The sequence below is a fragment of the Hypomesus transpacificus genome, chromosome 9 (genome assembly GCF_021917145.1).
Source record: "Hypomesus transpacificus isolate Combined female chromosome 9, fHypTra1, whole genome shotgun sequence".
Taxonomy (NCBI): Eukaryota; Metazoa; Chordata; class Actinopteri; order Osmeriformes; family Osmeridae; genus Hypomesus; species Hypomesus transpacificus.
This window is the reverse complement of record NC_061068.1, coordinates 10488287-10507036: the sequence shown is the minus strand read 5'-3', so window position 1 is coordinate 10507036 and position 18750 is coordinate 10488287. Positions and strand designations below refer to the sequence as shown.

At 40.8% G+C, this 18750-nt stretch overlaps 3 protein-coding genes across 9 annotated transcripts; all 3 read right to left on the bottom strand.

Annotated features, from left to right (window-relative positions):
- Positions 1 to 688: 688 nt before the first annotated feature.
- Positions 689 to 6365, bottom strand: suox (sulfite oxidase). Of its 4 annotated transcripts, none has more exons than XM_047025214.1 (5): positions 6238 to 6365; positions 4502 to 4572; positions 3427 to 3646; positions 3018 to 3293; positions 689 to 2909 (listed from the first exon to the last, which is right to left on the bottom strand). In XM_047025214.1, exons 2-5 carry the CDS (start codon positions 4558 to 4560, stop codon positions 1680 to 1682), a joined length of 1785 nt encoding a protein of 594 aa, XP_046881170.1. In that variant the 5' UTR covers positions 4561 to 4572; positions 6238 to 6365; the 3' UTR covers positions 689 to 1679. The 4 variants fall into 4 exon arrangements, with proteins under 4 accessions (XP_046881170.1, XP_046881172.1, XP_046881171.1 ...); XM_047025216.1 differs by having other exon boundaries at positions 3427 to 3625; XM_047025215.1 differs by lacking the exon at positions 6238 to 6365 and adding an exon at positions 4910 to 5109.
- Positions 6366 to 6905: 540 nt separating this feature from the next.
- On the bottom strand, positions 6906 to 11693 carry mcrs1 (microspherule protein 1). Of its 4 annotated transcripts, none has more exons than XM_047025219.1 (14): positions 11535 to 11693; positions 10736 to 10929; positions 10438 to 10576; positions 10144 to 10305; positions 9923 to 10032; positions 9684 to 9792; positions 9223 to 9361; positions 9066 to 9141; positions 8937 to 8965; positions 8758 to 8850; positions 8583 to 8665; positions 8360 to 8447; positions 7696 to 7823; positions 6906 to 7588 (listed from the first exon to the last, which is right to left on the bottom strand). In XM_047025219.1, exons 2-14 carry the CDS (start codon positions 10903 to 10905, stop codon positions 7502 to 7504), a joined length of 1413 nt encoding a protein of 470 aa, XP_046881175.1. In that variant the 5' UTR covers positions 10906 to 10929; positions 11535 to 11693; the 3' UTR covers positions 6906 to 7501. The 4 variants fall into 4 exon arrangements, with proteins under 4 accessions (XP_046881175.1, XP_046881178.1, XP_046881176.1 ...); XM_047025222.1 differs by having other exon boundaries at positions 10736 to 10907; XM_047025220.1 differs by having other exon boundaries at positions 11544 to 11693.
- A 1885-nt stretch (positions 11694 to 13578) lies between these two features.
- On the bottom strand, positions 13579 to 17707 carry LOC124470966 (25-hydroxyvitamin D-1 alpha hydroxylase, mitochondrial). Its single transcript, XM_047025218.1, has 9 exons — positions 17483 to 17707; positions 16561 to 16751; positions 15969 to 16165; positions 15659 to 15859; positions 14999 to 15162; positions 14545 to 14711; positions 14263 to 14344; positions 13875 to 14072; positions 13579 to 13794 (listed from the first exon to the last, which is right to left on the bottom strand). The coding sequence occupies exons 1-9, from the start codon at positions 17705 to 17707 to the stop codon at positions 13681 to 13683; spliced, it is 1539 nt and encodes a 512-aa protein (XP_046881174.1). The 3' UTR covers positions 13579 to 13680.
- Between the last annotated feature and the right edge of the window lie 1043 nt (positions 17708 to 18750).

Sequence of the window (18750 nt, the reverse complement as noted above, 5' to 3'; positions counted from 1 at the left end):
CGCATCCACTACAAGATTCTGCTCCTCACCTTCAAGGCCCTCCACAACCTCGCCCCTCCATACATCTGTGAACTCCTACACTTCAACACCCCCACCCGCACTCTCCGGTCCTCCTCTTCCACTCAACTTACTGTTCCACCCGCCCGTCTGGTTACCATGGGGTCCAGGGCATTCAGCCGATCTGCCCCCCACCTTTGGAATGCCCTCACACCTGTCATTCGTAACTCCGACACTCTTTCCACATTCAAGACCCATCTAAAAACCCATCTTTTCAAACTGTCATATTCCATATAATTCATTGTCTATCACACATCTCACCACCCCTGTGTAAATTGTTTTAATGTGTCTTGTTCTTGTTTTTTATCATTGTTGATTTTGTTTTTTAACTATGCCATGTAAGGTGACCTTCGGTGCTTTGAAAGGCGCCCTCAAATAAAATGAATTATTATTATTATTATTACTAAGGGGACTGAGGTGCAATATGAAGATGGATAAACTGTGAAATTGCTACACCTGGGATAAATTAAGGCTAGTTACATTCTGTGTTTGAGGGAATTGTAAAAAAATTGAATCACATTTTCATCTATACTAGAAACATTTTCTAACCTCTAGAGGTCAGTGGTTCAGTAAGATTATTCTGCAGTATGTATGTTCTACAATATAAAAGATAATAATGAACATCCAAATCAAACTGGAGAAAATGTTTATTCAATATACGTGAATATACATTCACATAAAAAGCTGTTTCACTGGTTAATTTAGTACAGTGTGAAAATAATTATTTAGTTATTTAAAATATAGCTCTTGAAATATCTTTTTGCTATTGAATACCGTAAACAAGATTGTATCTGAATGCTATACATTGAAATCATCAATGCAAAATGCTTCAGATTATTACATCTTAAAACAGATATGATCTGAACCAAATATTTTTGGTCCTCAAATTTTTCTTATTATGTCTATATATACATTTTTTAAATATTCTCAGGATTATGTGGACGATACTGCCACATCAAATTAAAATAAATTATATGCATTTGTGACATCAAAGCCTAAACTTCAACATCCCTTGAGTAAATCGATGGCAAACCTTAGCTTGGTCTTCAAAAAAAAAAACTGTTGACACCAACACATTTCTCCCTCTTATCTTGTCCTTTGTGTATACAGTATACATTGTATTCCGTGTAAGTTTCAAGCAACAATTTATAAATTTCTTTGTTTCTGAGTTAAATAGGGTCTCCACATATTTCCTTTGTTTAATTATCTGCCAGATATTGGCTTATTTACAACAGTTAAAATCAAATCTGAATAAAACCTAATCGCATGGTGGACAAGCTATTAAGTCAAGGTATATATGGGCGGGGTAATACAATGTATTTAACTAAAGTAACTAATTTAATTAAATTAAAACTAATAACTAAAATCATTATTTTATTTATTTATTTTATTTCACCTTTATTTGGCCAGGTAGGCTAGTTGAGAACAAGTTCTCATTTACAACTGCGACCTGGCCATTAGATAAGGCACCTTAACAGTTCATGTCTTGCTCAAAGAAAATCCCACTATTATTTTTCCACCTGCATGTAGAAAAAGCAGTGGGTTCTGTCAAGCTGTCACAATCATCAGGCAGCCCACAGGGACACAAGGACTTAAACCAGTCACAACCCAGACTGGAATCTCTACATGTCATCTTCCTCATAATCATCTCTGATACTAATCTTAATTCTGTGCCAGGCATTACTCAGCACACCCCTCAGGTTCCAGATGGGTGCCACAGAGTCTGGCTGCATGTTGTAGCTGTTGTCCACTGCCTTGCATACAATCTCCAGTTCCTGGGCATCAGGGGGAAGGGGGGCCGTTAGCTCCCACAGCTTCCATGCCCAAGCTTGGCCTGGAGGAGGTGAGGGAGCTGGGGCCTTTCCCTTGTCATTGGTCCTCAGTTGGGCCACCTGCCACGTCTTTCCCCCGTCCAGAGACACATCCACCCGTACCACCTCCCGGCCACCTCCGCTCCAGGCATAGCCCTTCACAGTCACCTCTTCGGCACTACGGTCCACCACTGTGCCCTCTGCCGGTTGGGTTATGGCCGACTGGATAGGAAGTTCCTGAATGGCTGGGGCTGACTTAAAGTCCACTGTGTCCCAGTCTGTGCCTGGGGAGAAACCCTTGTAGTCATTCTGCTGCCAGTGGCTGCTGCTCTCATCCGGACTCACCACAATCTTGCCCAGCCATTTAACATTGCGAGCACCCACCGTGCCTGGCACCACAACTCTGACAGGGTAGCCATGGTCAGCAGGGAGATCCTCCCCATTCATCTCATAGGCCAGTAGCACGTCACCTTCCTCACTCATTGCCTTGTTCAGTGGGATGGATGCTCCGTAGGTGGTGCCTGTCACATCGCTGTCCAACCCCTCAAACTGCACATGACAAGCCCAGCTGGTTACTTCAGATACATAGCCAGCAGCCTGTAACACATCCTTTAGCTTTGCGCCACTCCACGTAGCATTACTGATGGCAGCAATGCCCCAGTTCAGCCCTTTCACCTGCTTGACCTTGTTCATCTCAGAGCGGCGATTGCCTGCACACTGCAGCGTGGCAGTGACAGAGTGCTTAGGAAAGCGTGTCTTCAGCTCCTCCAGAGAGAGACTCAGTACCCCTCCAGGCAGCCCTTCTACTTGAAGTCGGTAGGAGGCTGGGTCCACGCGTGGCACAGGGAGGTGGTTTCGCTTAAAGAAGATGGCAGAAGGGGTGATGTAGCTGTCAGAGAGGATCTCAGGAGGAGGCTCAGCATTAAAGGGCTTGAGGCTGTTAATGCGCAGGACGGGATGGCGGGCAGGGTCGCTGGAGTAAGGGTCTGAGGAGACCACGCTCTGCTGCTGCTGCCGGTCCATTGCACTCAGCTCACCCACCTTTCATAAGACAACAAAGGTTTTGGTTTGGTGGCAACAAGATGCATGTAGACCAAGAAAACACACATTTTGAAAGTGTCTTCTATAACACAAGAAAATCCAACAAACCTTATACTCTGAAAGAATCTCCAACACGTGGTCCTGGCTGTGTACGGCATACAACGCCCAGAAGGGCTCTAAATCTCCACCTGCAGCCAGCATAATCTTGTCCCCACCAGGGTGCATAGACACAAACTCAGTGATATCATAAACATTGCCCTTGTAGGTAACCCAAATACCATCCTCCAAGGAACGGTGCTTGGTGACCTCGTCCTGGGAGTAAATGGGCTGGGATGAATCTTGGTTCATCAGCTGCATCTTTGTAGAAGTAGCTGCACGCTCAGCCTAGAGAGGTCAAAGACAATTATAAGTTAATTTGGCCCTGTGTTGTCTAATTTGCAACAGGACTGCTTCCCCCTCATGGCATCAATCCAACAGAACTGAATTTGCATCTGCTCTGACTGACAGTTGCTCTCACCTGGTTGTGGTTGAGTCCATATGCCAGTACGGCTCCTGTCCCTGCTACCAGTCCTGCTAAGGCATGTCTCCAATTGGGGCCATGTGCACGCTGGGACTGCTCCCCTGACTCCTGCCCACCATAGCTGCTGCCCCATCGGGAAGAAAGGCTGCCTGCACATGCCAACACTGAAGGGACTGCCTCCAGTGGTCGTTGCAACCTAGAGGAATCGATATGACACCTATGCATGTCTAACCATGTTGAATGGGGTGATGCCTTAACACAACCCACTACTATCAAATTGCTTTGTTCTCTGTAGTGTAGCTGGCTCAGATGGTGTTTATGAAGTCAAAGCCTGGAGAGGGTACAGTAAGTAAGTGATCAATGAGGTATGTGACATTCAGCATGTATAGGTTAAGTATTGTATCATTCTCCAAAGAATGACTTATGTCATGAGTATTTACTCATACATAAGTATTAACTCACACACATATTGGGAAATTGTGTGAAGACTGGTATTTCTCAAATTCAATGCTAAAGAAGAACTAAGTGTAGTTTGCTTATCTTTTGATAATTTCTTACTATATGCTAAAATTGTTTGTTTTGCTCAATAGGAAGTTCCTGGGTAGCAAAGCAAATCCGTTTCATGTCACTACAGCAATAAAACCTACCAATAAACTGCGTGTAATCAATCTCTTTGTCAGAAGATAAGGTAACCCTTAATTACTGTGTCTTTGCTCCTGCTCAGAAATGATTAAGCTGTTGAGACTTGAGCAGAACCAGGCCAACTTGTGTAGTTAACCTCTCAGTTATAGCCATGGGTGGTAACTTCCTGTACACACAGTTGTATTTTCTGGGGACATTATGTTGTAACAATGTCACCACATTAACTACTGTAAATAGAGACCTTTGTCTGGGCAAGACTCAAGCTTCCCATTAAACTTATATTACAGCAACCCAGTGGACAAAGCAGATGTGATATAATACATTAAGTGATATATAATATGCCAACTGATTAAACACAGAACAAAATAATCTGAACAGCCCAAAGTAAAATTATAATTAGTTAGATTGGTGCTTGTGGTGTTAAACATACCTTTGAGTCTTGCGAAGACCAACCCTGGTAAGGCTATGGCACTGTCTGAAAAGCAGCATTGCATTGATGGTCTGAAATAAGAGGAAATAAACTTTTTTAACACATTTCAAATGCATATCAAATACTTCCAATCATCTTCCAGCAGCACATTAATTAAGGACAGATTTAAACTGTGTCTCAAGTCTAGAGTAATCAAGACACCTGAATTCATTTTCATCCTATTTATACTAATATGTTGACAGTGTAGCCAAACTATCTCAACTGCGTGAGAGTGTATTTTGAGTATTTGACCTAACCTAATACGTTGAGTCTCAACGTATATCAACTTTCACTGAGACTGGAATCAAGGGAATCTGTAGCCAGGCCATTGAGTCATGCGTCTTAGATAAAAAAAAAACAATAATTTACCTTCGCAGAGTTTCAAACATATTATCCTACTATTAGACTTTCAGCTACTGACAAATGAATTCAACGACAGTTAGAAGGCAAAAAAGATCAATTCGAAAATTCTGAACTCCACATAGTGACACTATAACCAAACGTTTTACTGCCATAAAAATGTTCTGCGCAATGGGTTACTTCTTCAACTCCTCCTCGACTGGCCAATCAGGGGCTACCTCAAAAGTAAAAACATGCCGACCAACCACGATAAGGCCGGTGCCAACCCAGGGTAGTTTCTAGAAATGGTTAGTATGTTAGTAAAGTTATTTGCTACCATACACATTTTAACCGTACTCTTTGACATAAATAATTGAGACTGGTAATCTTGTCACGTGTTAAGAATTATATAAGCATCCTTTCTTTCAGTAGACACTAGTAGCCATGCTTCTTGGTCTAACTGTATCCTTCAACGCCAGTTCATATCAGCGTGAGACAATTGCCCAGCTAATAAGGTTATCACTTGTTATTAGTATTTTATTGATAGCCATAAACCTGAATCGTACAGACTTACACCCCAGCCTCATGTCTTCTGAACCAAATTTAGATCCATACAAAACAGTCTAACTTAAAGAAAAATGTCAACAACATACGCAATTATAACTGTATAACACTGGGCACGACCAGTTAAATAGACAATAACATTTGCTACACTCACAATTGTTTACGTAGCCAACAAAAAGTTGTGTTGCAATTTGCAATGCAATAAAAGATAGCATTGGGAACAAACCGTTCCTGGACCAAATCCCAATATCCACCGTTCTAATGTCCTGGCTTTTTTCTTCACCAGTTTAGATTTAACGTTGCGTTTGTTGACAATACTAGCTAACTAGTATCCGCATATTTGAAATAATGTGACCTACAATAAAAGCTTGAAATGCGAACGGTAAATTTCACCTTTAAATCAACCATGCATATTTTGGCATAATTTAGCACAGATATTAAGTAACCTAATCATTGCATTATGTTAGTGTTACGTTAGGCTGTTGGTGACTTGTGGGGTGACTTCGGTTGCCTAGTACAGTACTGTAGTAGGTAGCTAGGGCTAGCTAGCTCGCTAAGACTTCCTCAAAAAACAGAGGGTGGATTGATTGCTGATCAATTAATATAATTAGCTATATTAAACTTGAAAGTCAGGAAACGATTTACCTTTCCCCAAAACCTAAACAAATACAAACCTAGCAGGATTAGCATACACTAGATGGGTAGCTCTAACTAGCTGCAAACAAACATGAGTTATTAGCAATCTAGCTCAATGTACTAATTGCAAAACTGAGAGTACAAGTGACACAACTTACCTCTGATATATGTTAAAGCTAATATAATTTCAATTGAGATGGGGGATTGTTTTAGAGCTCGACCTGTACTCCTGAGTCTTGCAGTGTGTACTGACGTATTTAGCCTGTGTGTGTGGAATCCCTTTTCAGTGTGCATTACGTCAGCACAAAAAAAACAAGCACATTGAACGCAGTCTACACCATATATTGGCAGATCTGTGGTCTGGTCTACCTTACACTAAATCAAATCGAATTTTGCAGCGTATAACAGTAAACATACCGATATTTTTACATTTAACATAACAGGTTTTCACAATGATTTACACATCAGGAATATCATGGTGCCATTAGTCAGTTTAGAAAAGAGCTGCCTGCAAACATAAAAACTAGCCTACCTTACAGAAGTTAGTTATCAAAAGGAGAACGTACCGCTGCGATAAGCTTATCTCAACTAGTTTTAAGGCCCCCATAAAAATGTTTATGAACTGCTAGTGCAATTTCATCTTTAGAACTCAACGTTTAGCTCCCCGATTTTATCAATTCACACGTCTAGACAATTCCATTATCAGCATAACTGATGTGCGACACACTGTAACGGCAAACGTTTAAACTGATTACAATTAGATATAGGCTACTCGAGCCAGTAAATCAAATCAAACAAACCAGTAAAACAATTATATATAGCAAAATAAGTATACAATTAAACACTTTTTATTCAACACCGTAATACAAAATTAAAGTGGGGTTAAACTTGTCCACGGATTTGGCTTAAGCAACACAAACAGAAACGCACAATTCCACTTCCAGTACAAGCAATTATCTATTCTGGTTGTAATCTACTAATTTATCCTTGCATTAGTACAACCTGAAAAATCCTACAAGGATAAAATTAACCATCTTAAAGGAGTGCATCTCACAGGCACAATGGACCTCGGTCTGAATCCCAATCTAAACCATAAAAAAAAAAACTATTACCCAGTCTGGTGCTAATTGAAAGCATTATATGGGTGTATGTGTGGTTTTACTGAAATACTGTACACATCCAAAAGACTTGTGTAAACCAAAGTTTTAAGTTGTTTCTGTTCTCAACGTCCATGTTAGTGTCCTGATTATCTTCCCTGATGCGGCAATGGCTACAAGGATTCTTAATTTCAGGTCTGATGAGGCGTGATGGCACACAGTGTCTCAGGAAGGCCATTGTGTGCTGTTAGTCTATATGAAAGAGTATGCTGGACCTAGACATCCGAGTGTCCCGCATTTAACTTCCTCAACTGAAGTGAGGCTCTCATTGCTGGTTCATCTTGGCTGCTTCTGCTTTGATGAGTGAGATCAGCTCCTGGTTGATCAGGAATACAAAGCGAAGACCTGCGATCTAAGAAGAAACAAATGTATTTGTTATTCTAAGACAAAATAATTTCACCAACACCAGTGGTATTATTGTTAGCTGTCATATGGCTTTGTGACTTCTGTTACACACACCTCCACTACTGAGTTGTTGTTAAGTTTCCACTTGTTGCCAGACAGAACTGGTCTGCCGTCTATGTAGATGGGTCTACGTCCGTCATTGGCAATGAAGAAGTCCCCGTTATTTTTCAGCTTAATGATCCCTGTAAACAAATATGTATATACAATGCACTGCATTAATTCTGGAACATTAAGATATTTTCATTTTTTTTTTGGTGCTGTTTGGAACAATACACTGACAATTAAGTGCACAGTCAGCTTTAAGTAGTATAGAATAACAATACAATGCTTTAAAATATCAGAAGTTTTTTGGTACAAAACTAAGCGCGCCAAATTATTAGGGTCATTCTAATTCTTGCCTGTAACGACTTCCTGAAGTCTGTGACTGATCAACATCACAGGACTCAGTTTGCACTTAAACTACATTTACAAACTTGCTTGAACAACCAGACACTATCAGCACTTAGTCCTGCATGACCTTTAATTTAAACAGATACTGAAATGTGGACAGTTAAGACACAGCGGTAGATAATGGATGCTCTTTCATTTGGCTTGCTCTCACGTCAAATGATTAACTGTCCCTATAGCATTGGCTGTTTTCTTCTACCATAGATAGAACAACAGACAACCCCCTCACCCCCAAATTTAAAAATAAATAAAATAAAAAGGCGGTGCCCACCTTGTTTTCTTGATATTTTCCAGGCAGGTCCTTCCAGTGACAGATCTACATCTATCTGCTTATCCTTTGTGGCCCTGCCCAGAGTAATCTGGAAAAATTGGGTTTTAAATATAAACCTGCACCACACTCACCTTACTTAATAGAGTTTAGGTTAAAAATGTCCCAAAAAAGAGAGGTAAAAAAAGTACATTTATAGTATGCTATGTGTATGGGTACAGCTTACCTCTCGTGACCTCATGAGATACCGGACCATCCGTCCTCTAAGCGCTGCTAGTGTCTGGTTGTCAAAGTCTGGGGAGTTCATTCCTAAAAAAAACAACACAACAAAACTCTTAAAAAAAACAAACACATTCTGTGACACCTATGTGAAACTTAGCTTCTCCACATAGTGCTCTCACCTGTGATGCTGTCTACCAAGACCTGCCAGCGTGGTAACTCCTGCTCCAGTTGCCTGATCTCCCTTTTCTGATGGCGATCAGAGATCATCAGCTCTGAGGGGATTGAGAAAGAAAAATACGGCTCAGATTCAAAAATGTAACAAGCATACATTTCGATAAGTGGCCGTTAGGTGACTTACCGTGCTCCAGCACTTCATCCCTACTCTCCCTGTGTGAGGAGACACACATGAATATCAGATAAATGGAGGGTTCTGAACATGACTGATATCTATTTCACAGACTTGCAGAGTACTACAGTGAAGTCTTACTTTAGCTTTGCATCGTCAACCATCTGTTCAGCATCTGAGAAGTTGAGGACCTGGTCACTTTTAGGGAGAGGTTGGACTGCAATAGATCATACAACGGTAGTCAGTATAAAAGGACTGAAAACAAACAGTCAAGAAAATGTACCTAGTGTGAACTCACCACTCTGGTCCTCCAGCAGGTAGTACTGTTTGAGTAGCTGCCAATGCACCAGCAGGCTCTTTGGTGTGCGTGAGGGGTAGAACACACTAGGGTGTTTACTTAGAAGCTCCTGGAACACCTCGAGTTTGGGCTGACTGGTCTTCAAGTGAAACAGAAATAGACTCGGGGCATGACATAAGGCTTTTTAAGTACGTCTGAAATTGATATTTTACTTGTCAAATCAGTTAGTTTAACATTCCCAAAGAAACAAAAATTACTAGCCCTTGAAAAAATGACGAGTCCCAGTAATTGCTTAGACTAACATGCAATCAAACATCGAAAGGTCTGTCATGAGGCAGTACTTTGTAACAAATGCTTAGGAAAGATCGAAATGAGAAATATCGTTTTGCTTTGAGTGAGGATAGAGCACTCAGTATACACAATTTTTGATTGAATCATGGTAGATATCCTGTCACACTCACTGAGCCAATTTTTGCCAGCAGAACCTCCTCGGCCTGACTGAAGAGAGCTTTACTCTGGATTGCAGAAATGGCCTCAGGGTGGAGCTGTCGCATCGCCTGCCATGCCAGTCTGAACATTAAGTCAGTAGACTGAGTGAGTAAGCAATTGAAATGTGACTGGCAAGACAAGAGAAAGAAGTGACACAACTACAGAAAAAGACAAAACAATACAGAGGAACAGGTGTCAAAAGCTTTCTTACTTTGAGATGACAGGGTCGTAGAGAAGAGCGTACCACCTCTCTTGGATTTCCCTCAAGGTGAACCGACAGCTGAACTTCACTCCGAGGTGAACAGAGGTTAGGTCTGTAGTCTTAACATACATTCACAAACACACAGTCAAATAAGCAAGTAAAAAAAAAAAAAAAAAAAAGGAGTTGGAAAGAATACACTGATAAGTTCCTTTTGTACATCACCAATGCACCTGTAGTACAGCATTGATAAGTAGCAGGTCGTCAGTGGGTTTCCAGCGGCCAAGGTCTTTAGTAATCTGTAGAGGCTGCTTGCTTTTCTTTACCCTTTTGGTAATGGCTGGGGGGGTTATCACCATGGTGAGTGGTGGGGTGAGAGTACTGGCCTTAGACACCTGATTAAATAGATTAAAGAACAACAAATTAATTATTTCTCTATACAGCCATATTTCTTGTTAACCTTGCTCTGCCCTGTACTGCATTATGATCATACCATTCACACTATGGATTCACAAGCTCGTCCATACCTTTCTCTTCTCATTAGAGGAGGGTTCACTCGTAGAGCAGCGAATTGGTTCTATAATCGGAGGGCCCTTGATTCTAGTCGTTGATTTAACCAGGCTGCTCTCCACCAACTCATCGTCAAACTTCTTCCTCTTGATTGACCTGAGAGCAGAAAATAGGTACTGTATTATACAATTATCATCTTTGAGAGGCATGTGTTAAAAAATATATATATATATGTATATATTTATATATACACTAATAAAAGCTTGTATGTCAAAGTATGTGACAGTAACGTTGTTACTGTGTTAACAATCAAACCTGGAGGAACTTCTGCGTTTAGGCACTCCGCCCCCCCCACCACAGACAAATGCTTGTGTTGCTGTTCTTTTAACATCTTTCACCCCCATAGACTCCTCATCCTCTGATCGGCTCTGGGGTCCAGCTGCTCCAATTTGTGGACCTACCCCAGGAGCAGCGCCTGCCTGCATTTCTGTTCACACAGATGGTCCCCTCTATGTTTTCAAAGGAAATAAAATGACACAAGAACATCCCAGCATACATTGATAACTTTAATTCCAGCTACACATTGGACTAGGGAAGTTCACCACATGCACAAATATTTTGAAGGATCTCCAGTTACTCAATCATGGTTCAATTTCAGTCATTTATGGAACAATTGCAAGTATAGTTTGCAGTTGGGGGCAAGAAATTTAAATCTGAGGCGATTTACATATGGGCATCTGAAATAATAATGTTACTATATAAACCTAAAGTGAAGAATAGGCTAGCTAAGCCAGTTTTTCAAGTCAGTTAGCCATGCTAGTCTAACTAGGCTATCTAACGCTGTTAGCTACCCTAGTATCTAGTAGTCACGACGTTGGTAACGATGGCAAAATACCCTAGACAGTAATACACTTGCACACTGTTCATTTTTATCACCCAGAACAAGTTATCTGGTTACCAAGCATACTAACAAGTGCACTTTCATTACCAACGAGCTAGGCTATAGCTAGCTTGCTGTCGAGGTTCGTCGCCCATCTATCTAGAATACGATGCTAGGTAAGGCTAGCCGCCATCGTCTATATAATAAATAACTAAATGGATCATTCTTTCTTACCCCGTTTACCTTTTACGGTGTGATTAGTCAACTTGCTTCAAATCACGTGCATTGGGCCGGTATGAACTAACGTAATTGTTATTTCTGATATAAATCTACTGCTAGCTGGCTAGCACGAATCCAACAATAACAGACGTAAATCTTCTTCCTCATCCCCGTAAAACAAGCCATGGCTAGATGAGCTAGGCAAAACAGTGCCACTGACAGGCCTGGAGTGCAACACACCTGCTGATGGAACGACTGCATAACATTGTATGTTAAATGTGTTTCATTGTATAAACTTTACTTGGTAGGCTCTATCACGAGATAAGATGCAAAAGTCGTAAATGGCTTGACGTTTTGAGTAAGAAAGAACGTGGAATTAATAATGCATTCCAATTTACTAATAGAAGGCGCAGGTCTAATATGTTAAGCCAGGTCAGAGGATCACCTAGATTGTAGAAGCACACACATTAGGCTTTCTTCAAATATCTGGATGTTTGATATTATTTTAAACAATAGGTTTGGAGGTGATATGGTAATAAACATTTCAAAAGCACACCTCACAATTTCTTCCAAAATTGTACACTCTCTGGCTCACTGTTAACATTTCTGATCAGTTCCAACCCTGCCTCCCAACTGCTGTCAAGCATATATCCTGCAGAGTTAATATATAGTGCTGGAAAAGAGCAAGCAATGACACAACAGCTGAATATAATTCTTACTCTAACTTACACTATGCAATGGACAGACTGTATTAACAAATGTGTTACAGTAAAACAACATTTAGCTTGATGTTCATGTTCTGCATGCTTAATGCAAAATTTATTGTAAAATTATTTTATTATCTATATACTGCTGTACTAAAAAAGTCAAATTGAAATACTGTCTTGAAATGCATTAGTTGTGTGAATTACCAGCTGCATAACTCTTGTCAGTCCTAACATTTGTAAAAACCAATGTGGGTCAATTGTGACAGAATTTAAGATGGGTATGGAGCAGTTTGGTGTTGCAAGCTATTGACCTAAACAGATGCACTGTAGCACGACGTCCCCATGGACTTGTTCATGAGTACAGTGATACTCAGTAGTGGCTTTCTCAGAATCACCAGACTGCATGTCTAAATATTGGTCCATATGAATGTCAGAGGTCAACTGCAACTAGATATCGGTTAGAAGACCTAGTGTAGACGTGAAAAAGGTTTATCATTTATCTCAAAATGTAAATTAACAGGAATAAAGAACAAGGATAAAGAAATGTACTGTAACAGACAATTTTATCATACAGACAGAACAATTCACAAATACACATGAGCACATTTCATATATAAATTCATAATTTTCATAAAAAACTAAACTAACAGTAACACAGGTTAAACACATATGAGAACAGTAAGCATACCCAGCAAGGGATATTCTTACTAGCTGCCTTTCTTGCTAAGCACCTTTCATGCACCTTCTGACCATGATATATGTAATCTTTAAGGACACAATGAGCTTGATATGATAACATCTGCTATTTAGATAACACTTGTTCATGAATGCTTTGGATATATTTTCAGCTAAGGAATGATTTACTATATTTTAAAAGTCTAAATAGAAAATAAGGGCTTCAACTTAACCGAGAAGAAAACAACATAACCATTTAGTAGGACAAATACCTTCCAATGCCATGGCCAGTATTTTATCTTGATGCATTTTCAAGTTTAAAGTTGTATGCATTTTGACCTGTAAAGTTTCAAGACATGCGTACCTTTACTTCTAGTCTATTTGTGCAAAAAAGTGGCCATTCAGTACTGCTTATTAAAAATTGACCTACGACTCAGAGATAATTACTATAATTCCCCGTTGTAGAAACCAGAGCATAAAAGTACATTGCTTGCATGTTAAAAACTTAATGTTGCATGGAAATACATTTCTACATTTCATTCAATATCTGCTGCTTTACACTGAATCAACTTAGTCTTAAACCAGACCTGGGCCGTGTGTCTGAACCCTGCATCTGGAGAGCCGTGGACCTTGTCTTCTGGCAGAGGGGGCTGCAGTTGTGCTCTGGTCCGAGCTACATTGTTCATGGTGTACTGTGATTCCCCCTTCCTCTACTGCTGTCCGACTCTGAGAAAAATGAGGTTCTTGACTACAGTCACAAAACTCAACAGTTGAGTGGGTCATCGCTCAATAAACTGCAGGTTGATGTCGCTCTCTGGAACCAGCAGTGTCCGTGTCATAGGTTTCACTGCACCACCATCTGGGTCTGGCTTCACATCAAACTGGATCAGAATCTAAGAAGAAGAGTAAGGATGTAAACAAATGACTATTTATGTAATCAATGAAGGCATTGAGGAAGGTTGTGTCTACTCACCCGTGCCAGTGCCAGGTAGAGTTCAAGCTCAGCAATACGGCGGCCAATGCAGCTGCGTTTTCCCACTCCGAAAGGCACAGAGGCATAAGGATGATGCCCCGCATCCCGGTTTAGCCAGCGCTGGGGTTGGAAAGCATCTGGGTTTGGGAACACTGCAGGGTCCCGGGATGTTGCAAAGTGGCACAGCGTGATCAGTGTCTAGATGACACATTCATGAAATCAGTGATGAAGGAATTAAACTGATATATACATTTAAGGCTAATTCCAATGTATACGTTATTCCTTGATGGGAAATTAATCATCCAAATAGCCTGTTTTATGCAATGGTGAACTGAACATGATACACATGTTATAGGAGAATATTATTTGACATTAGCTAAATATTTACATTTTTAGGGATGTTGTAACCGCCGACCTGGATATCTTTCTCTGTGATGACTCTCGCATTGGCAGGAATAACAGGATAAAGTCTGAATAAATGATCACATAACAAATCTTTGAATTGGCTGATTGATTAACTGAATGAGTTTTGTTGTAGTTGATGTTGTGTTCAAATGGTTGTGTTACCCACAAGGACAGAATGTGAATGACTCCCCTTCTTAACATGCAAAGACCATTCAGTATTAAAACTTCAGATTTAAACCTATCTATTCAATGTCATTATATTTACCTTAGCACCTCCTTGACCACTGCTTTCATGAGAGGCATGCGGGCCACATCTGCAGCCCCAGGTATGCTCCGACCTGCCAGCACAGTCAGCACCTCCTCCCTGAGAGTGTTCTGGATATCAGGATGACGGGAGAGCTCATACAGTGACCATGACATGCTGCTGGAGATCTGAGCACACAATGACAGACACACGGGCACAGCAGAACAGTAGGTCAGGGGTCATTCCTGTAATATCTCCTCCACAGGAAAGCTGCAGATTAACTAACTGTGAAGATTCCATTTTATGATGATGTAAAGATAAAAAGTATGAGGGGCAATGTCATTAATTTACTATTATACATTATATTTTACTGTATTTAACTGTAAAGAAGAGATTTGTAAAAGGTGGGCAATGAAGACTGATGAAATGGTTTAATACATCTTTAGGTGAAAGCAACAAGACTGCTCTTTCTTACCGTATCTACCCCGGCCAAGAGAAGCTCTGTAATGTTACTGTAGATAGCCTTCATAGGTAGCCCAGTTCGAGACAGGAAGTAAGTAAGGTAGCGTCCCTTCACCTCCTCTCCTCGAGCCAGCTTTTCTGCTTCCTCCTTAAGACGCTGGTCAATATGACCTTTAGCTGGAAGGACAGAGGTCAAGGGTCAGGGTGAGAATCCAGACGGATCCTAAGGGGGTCTTTAGAGATTAACTGAAAAAAACAGAATGCTTGTCAGATTAAAACAGAGATTATTGGTAATGAGTGGCCCACATAGCCTTGTGCCTACTTGACCTGCAAAAGCATTATAAAACAATAAGGGCAATATGTGTAGGCACTGGAGTAGTTGATGAGAATGCTAATTCCATTTTCAAAAATGCAGTTCAGCAACACTGTGTGAAAGCAGGCTGAATGACAGAGTCACCAGACTGTAAACCGCAACAAACAATGTGTTTTTCCAGATTATGGTGGACTACCACCAAGCCTGAGAGTTATTAATGGGAATTGCTCACTCTTTGGTTAATGTTTATCTCCCGCTCTATGCTTTTTAGATTTTTTTATATTTCAGTAAAAAAAAAAGACAAAGTACAAACATCATCAATTTAGACTATGCATTACACTATCCAAAATGGCAGCTTACCAAATTGGAACATGTAGTCCCAGCACTGACAGAAGGTGTCCCAGGGCTTGGGGAACAGCTGGTGTAACCAACTGGGCATCGCCATGGTGAGAAGCGTCATGACAAACATAGTGTTGATGGACTGGATGAAACGCTCTGTCTCTGTGGGAACAACAGGATCCAGGCAACCGATCCTGGACTCAAACAGCACTGAGGAAATCCCTAAAGACACACAGAGATAAAGATGAGAAGGTGAGAGGAAAGTCTAATCAGGTTTGCGCTCGCTACTTCAGCTTCAATCGGACTTAATCCAGACTGTGTTATGTCTTACCCTCTAGGCCAAAGCGGTAGAACTCGCTTGCAATGTCAGTAACAAGACCTCTGGGATCTTGGCGTCGGCGCAGGCGGAGCTTAGCAATGAGGTCACTGACAACGTTGTTCAGGGTTCCATCGTAAGCTTCCACTGCCCGTGGCCGCAGCATGTGCTTTCCCAGGAGACTCCGCACTGCTTGCCACTCCTCCCCCTCACTGTGTGGACATATAATTCAAGAGACTTAGATGAATCAGTATATATCATAGTCACTTTTGAATAATAAAAGATGGAATTGGCCACTTTTCAAGTGAATCTACAGTAAAGGTGTTAAGATGGATTTCTGTCAGAAGTTAGGCCAAGGATGCTCAACAGTGGAAAAGGGTTCACGAGCTGCTCGGATGCTGTGACCACTCAAAAAATGTATCAGCCATGTGAACTCAGAACCAATTGGTGCATACAGTAAGCAAACAAATAATTGTAGGATCGTAAGTTTGAATTCCAATTTCAAGCCTTTTGTAAAATCTTCACCATCTGGCACTGACAGACCCAGACAGGGGAATAATTGAAGAGTAGAAGAAAGGTGTGGAGGAGTGGAGTGGGGACAACTTACGAAGTCAAGAGGCCGTAGCCATGTCCTCTGAGTTGCCTGTAGTCTTTCCAGGAAGAGAGTTCAGAGCGCATGGGGTGCTGCCCCTCCTGCCTTAACACCTGCTCTATGAGCCCTGGCTCAGCAACATGGACTGTTAGGATGGGCCCAAAACTGGCCTTCCACATTGGCCCATAGCGCCGCACACTTTCCAACTGAAAACAGAAAAACAACATGATGTATAAACTTGTAAGGAAAAATACATGTCTGTTCTTATGTCCCATTGAATATGTTGTATACTTGTAATTAATTATTTGTTTGTGTCATTTATTATATGTTTAAGATTATTATTGACGTATTTATTGATGAATATATTAACGTCATTGAAGTAGGAACCCCAGTCCACTGACTAACAAACAGCTCAAGGGATCAACTGTTGAGGTAAGAAAATTGAAATGAGCCTTCAGGTTTACTGTATTTAAACCCCTCCTGGTTTTATGTGTGGTTATATAGCAGAAGAACCTAATGTAATCAGAATCAGAAGGGATTTTATTCACCATGAATGTTTGCACAAACATGAATTTACTTTGGCAGCGAGGTGCATACATTAAACATATAGGAATAATCTAAAAGTCGTTAAGTTTAAGCAATGTTCTGTAACTAAATGCAACCAATCAATTAATCAATCAATATAACACAGCCTGAAGCTTGGAGCTTTCCTTATCATTTCAGAGTACTTGTCTTTGGTTGAATAGCACAGTGTAAGTAAAGCCTTGTGACATTGGTCATTGTACACAGTCTCTGGTGTACTTAAGCTTGCGGTACAATGAAGGTTAATACGAGTTATGTGCAATCCATGAACAGTGGGAAATAAGTGATCATCTGTGTGTCAGTACTTCGTGAAAGGGAAATATGATGAATTTGTTGTTGACAATTCCTATTTTACCTGCAGTTGGTGAAGGCGAGACAATCCCCGTTTGGCGAAGAGGTCCCATGCAAAGTTGCCGACCGATGGTCCGGGCATCTCCTTTAAAGTCTTAACCGGGTCCACATTAGTATTCTTTTTGCCGGCTGCAATTTCAGCCCACCTCTCCATATACTTTACCAGAGGAGACGCACTCCGACCGGACGCTTTCAGTGCTTGCTGCAGCATCTTCTTGGCTATTAGCATAGACTGATTGTCGGAGGCAAGTCTGTCGGATGTCGGTGCTCATCTTTCATAAAGACACTGTTTTTATAATGCACGTATCGTGATCATTGTACAAGTCTCACGAACCCCGTAGGCTAAAGTTCTACATTTTCATATTCTAGGCCAATCACAGCATTATCTTCAAGTAACCCCCGCCCCGTGGTGAGTTTGGCGCGATGTAGGCGTGGACTTTTTCGAAGGTGTGTCCAATCAGTTTGCTCAAGTAAGACCAACCCAAAAGAGCGCACGTGGAGAGTAAATAAGTTGCGAGTCTGTTGGCTGATAAACTGTTATATCAGATATGAATGAATGATAATTGATAACGCCCCCCAAAAAATGCTTAATGTGTGCTACCAGTAAATATACCATATTTTCAACAAAAGGTATTCATTGACAGCCATATACCCTTATCACCCATTAGAAAAGTTTTTTTTTGACTATTTTCCTTTGCATATAGGCCTGTACTTTTAGAGCGCATTTAGAACTATTGATGTGTGTCCTTTGACCATAAACCAGCATAAGAATTTGAGAAGTCAATTAAGCAATAGCAGTAGACCACTTTTGCTGAGTCGGCCTTCCTGGTCTTTGCTCGAGAGAGAAAATCCTGACCCAATTTATTTTCCTCAGTAGTATGGAACCTTTCCAAGGCGTAATGTGTGCGCAATGAAGTAATATTGTGTACTCGGAATCAGCGTGGATATTTGCTTCCATGTTTCATCTGGTAAACATAGACAAGCTTAATTCTTAGATGTCTCTGCTTTTCAGAGAATTTGCATCAAAAAAGACAATCCGAGAAGGCCTGCACGACCAGATATGGCGAGTTGTTGCCTAAGAACTGATAGAGGGTTGTCAGAATGTAGCTTTAAGGTCCTATTTCACCAATACTTTGTAAAAATAATAATAAAATACAGAGAATTGGGAGGAAGACGTGAATAGGCACATACAAATCCTAACCAGATCAAAGGTCATCATGAACGGTTAACGTGTCTACCTTATTTTAATTTTACTTTAACCAACCGCTGGAT

Bases quoted from the DNA above. Each gene is read 5' to 3' on its own strand.
- LOC124470966 (XM_047025218.1), bottom strand. From the start codon at position 17,707: ATGCTAATAGCCAAGAAGATGCTGCAGCAAGCACTGAAAGCGTCCGGT. The intron at 15,860-15,968 runs GTAAGACATAAC...GTGTGTCTTTAG, and splicing joins CTACCGCTTTGGCCTAGAGG to GGATTTCCTCAGTGCTGTTT. The intron at 15,163-15,658 runs GTAAGCTGCCAT...CTGTCCTTCCAG, and splicing joins GGACTACATGTTCCAATTTG to CTAAAGGTCATATTGACCAG.
- suox (XM_047025214.1), bottom strand. From the start codon at position 4,560: ATGCTGCTTTTCAGACAGTGCCATAGCCTTACCAGGGTTGGTCTTCGC. The intron at 3,647-4,501 runs GTATGTTTAACA...AGACATGCATAG, and splicing joins GGTCTTCGCAAGACTCAAAG to GTGTCATATCGATTCCTCTA. The intron at 3,294-3,426 runs GTGAGAGCAACT...TGACCTCTCTAG, and splicing joins ATGGACTCAACCACAACCAG to GCTGAGCGTGCAGCTACTTC.
- mcrs1 (XM_047025219.1), bottom strand. From the start codon at position 10,905: ATGCAGGCAGGCGCTGCTCCTGGGGTAGGTCCACAAATTGGAGCAGCT. The intron at 10,033-10,143 runs GTGCATTGGTGA...ATGTATGTTAAG, and splicing joins TTATCAATGCTGTACTACAG to ACTACAGACCTAACCTCTGT. The intron at 8,666-8,757 runs GTGAGAGCACTA...TGTTTTTTTTAG, and splicing joins CTTGGTAGACAGCATCACAG to GAATGAACTCCCCAGACTTT.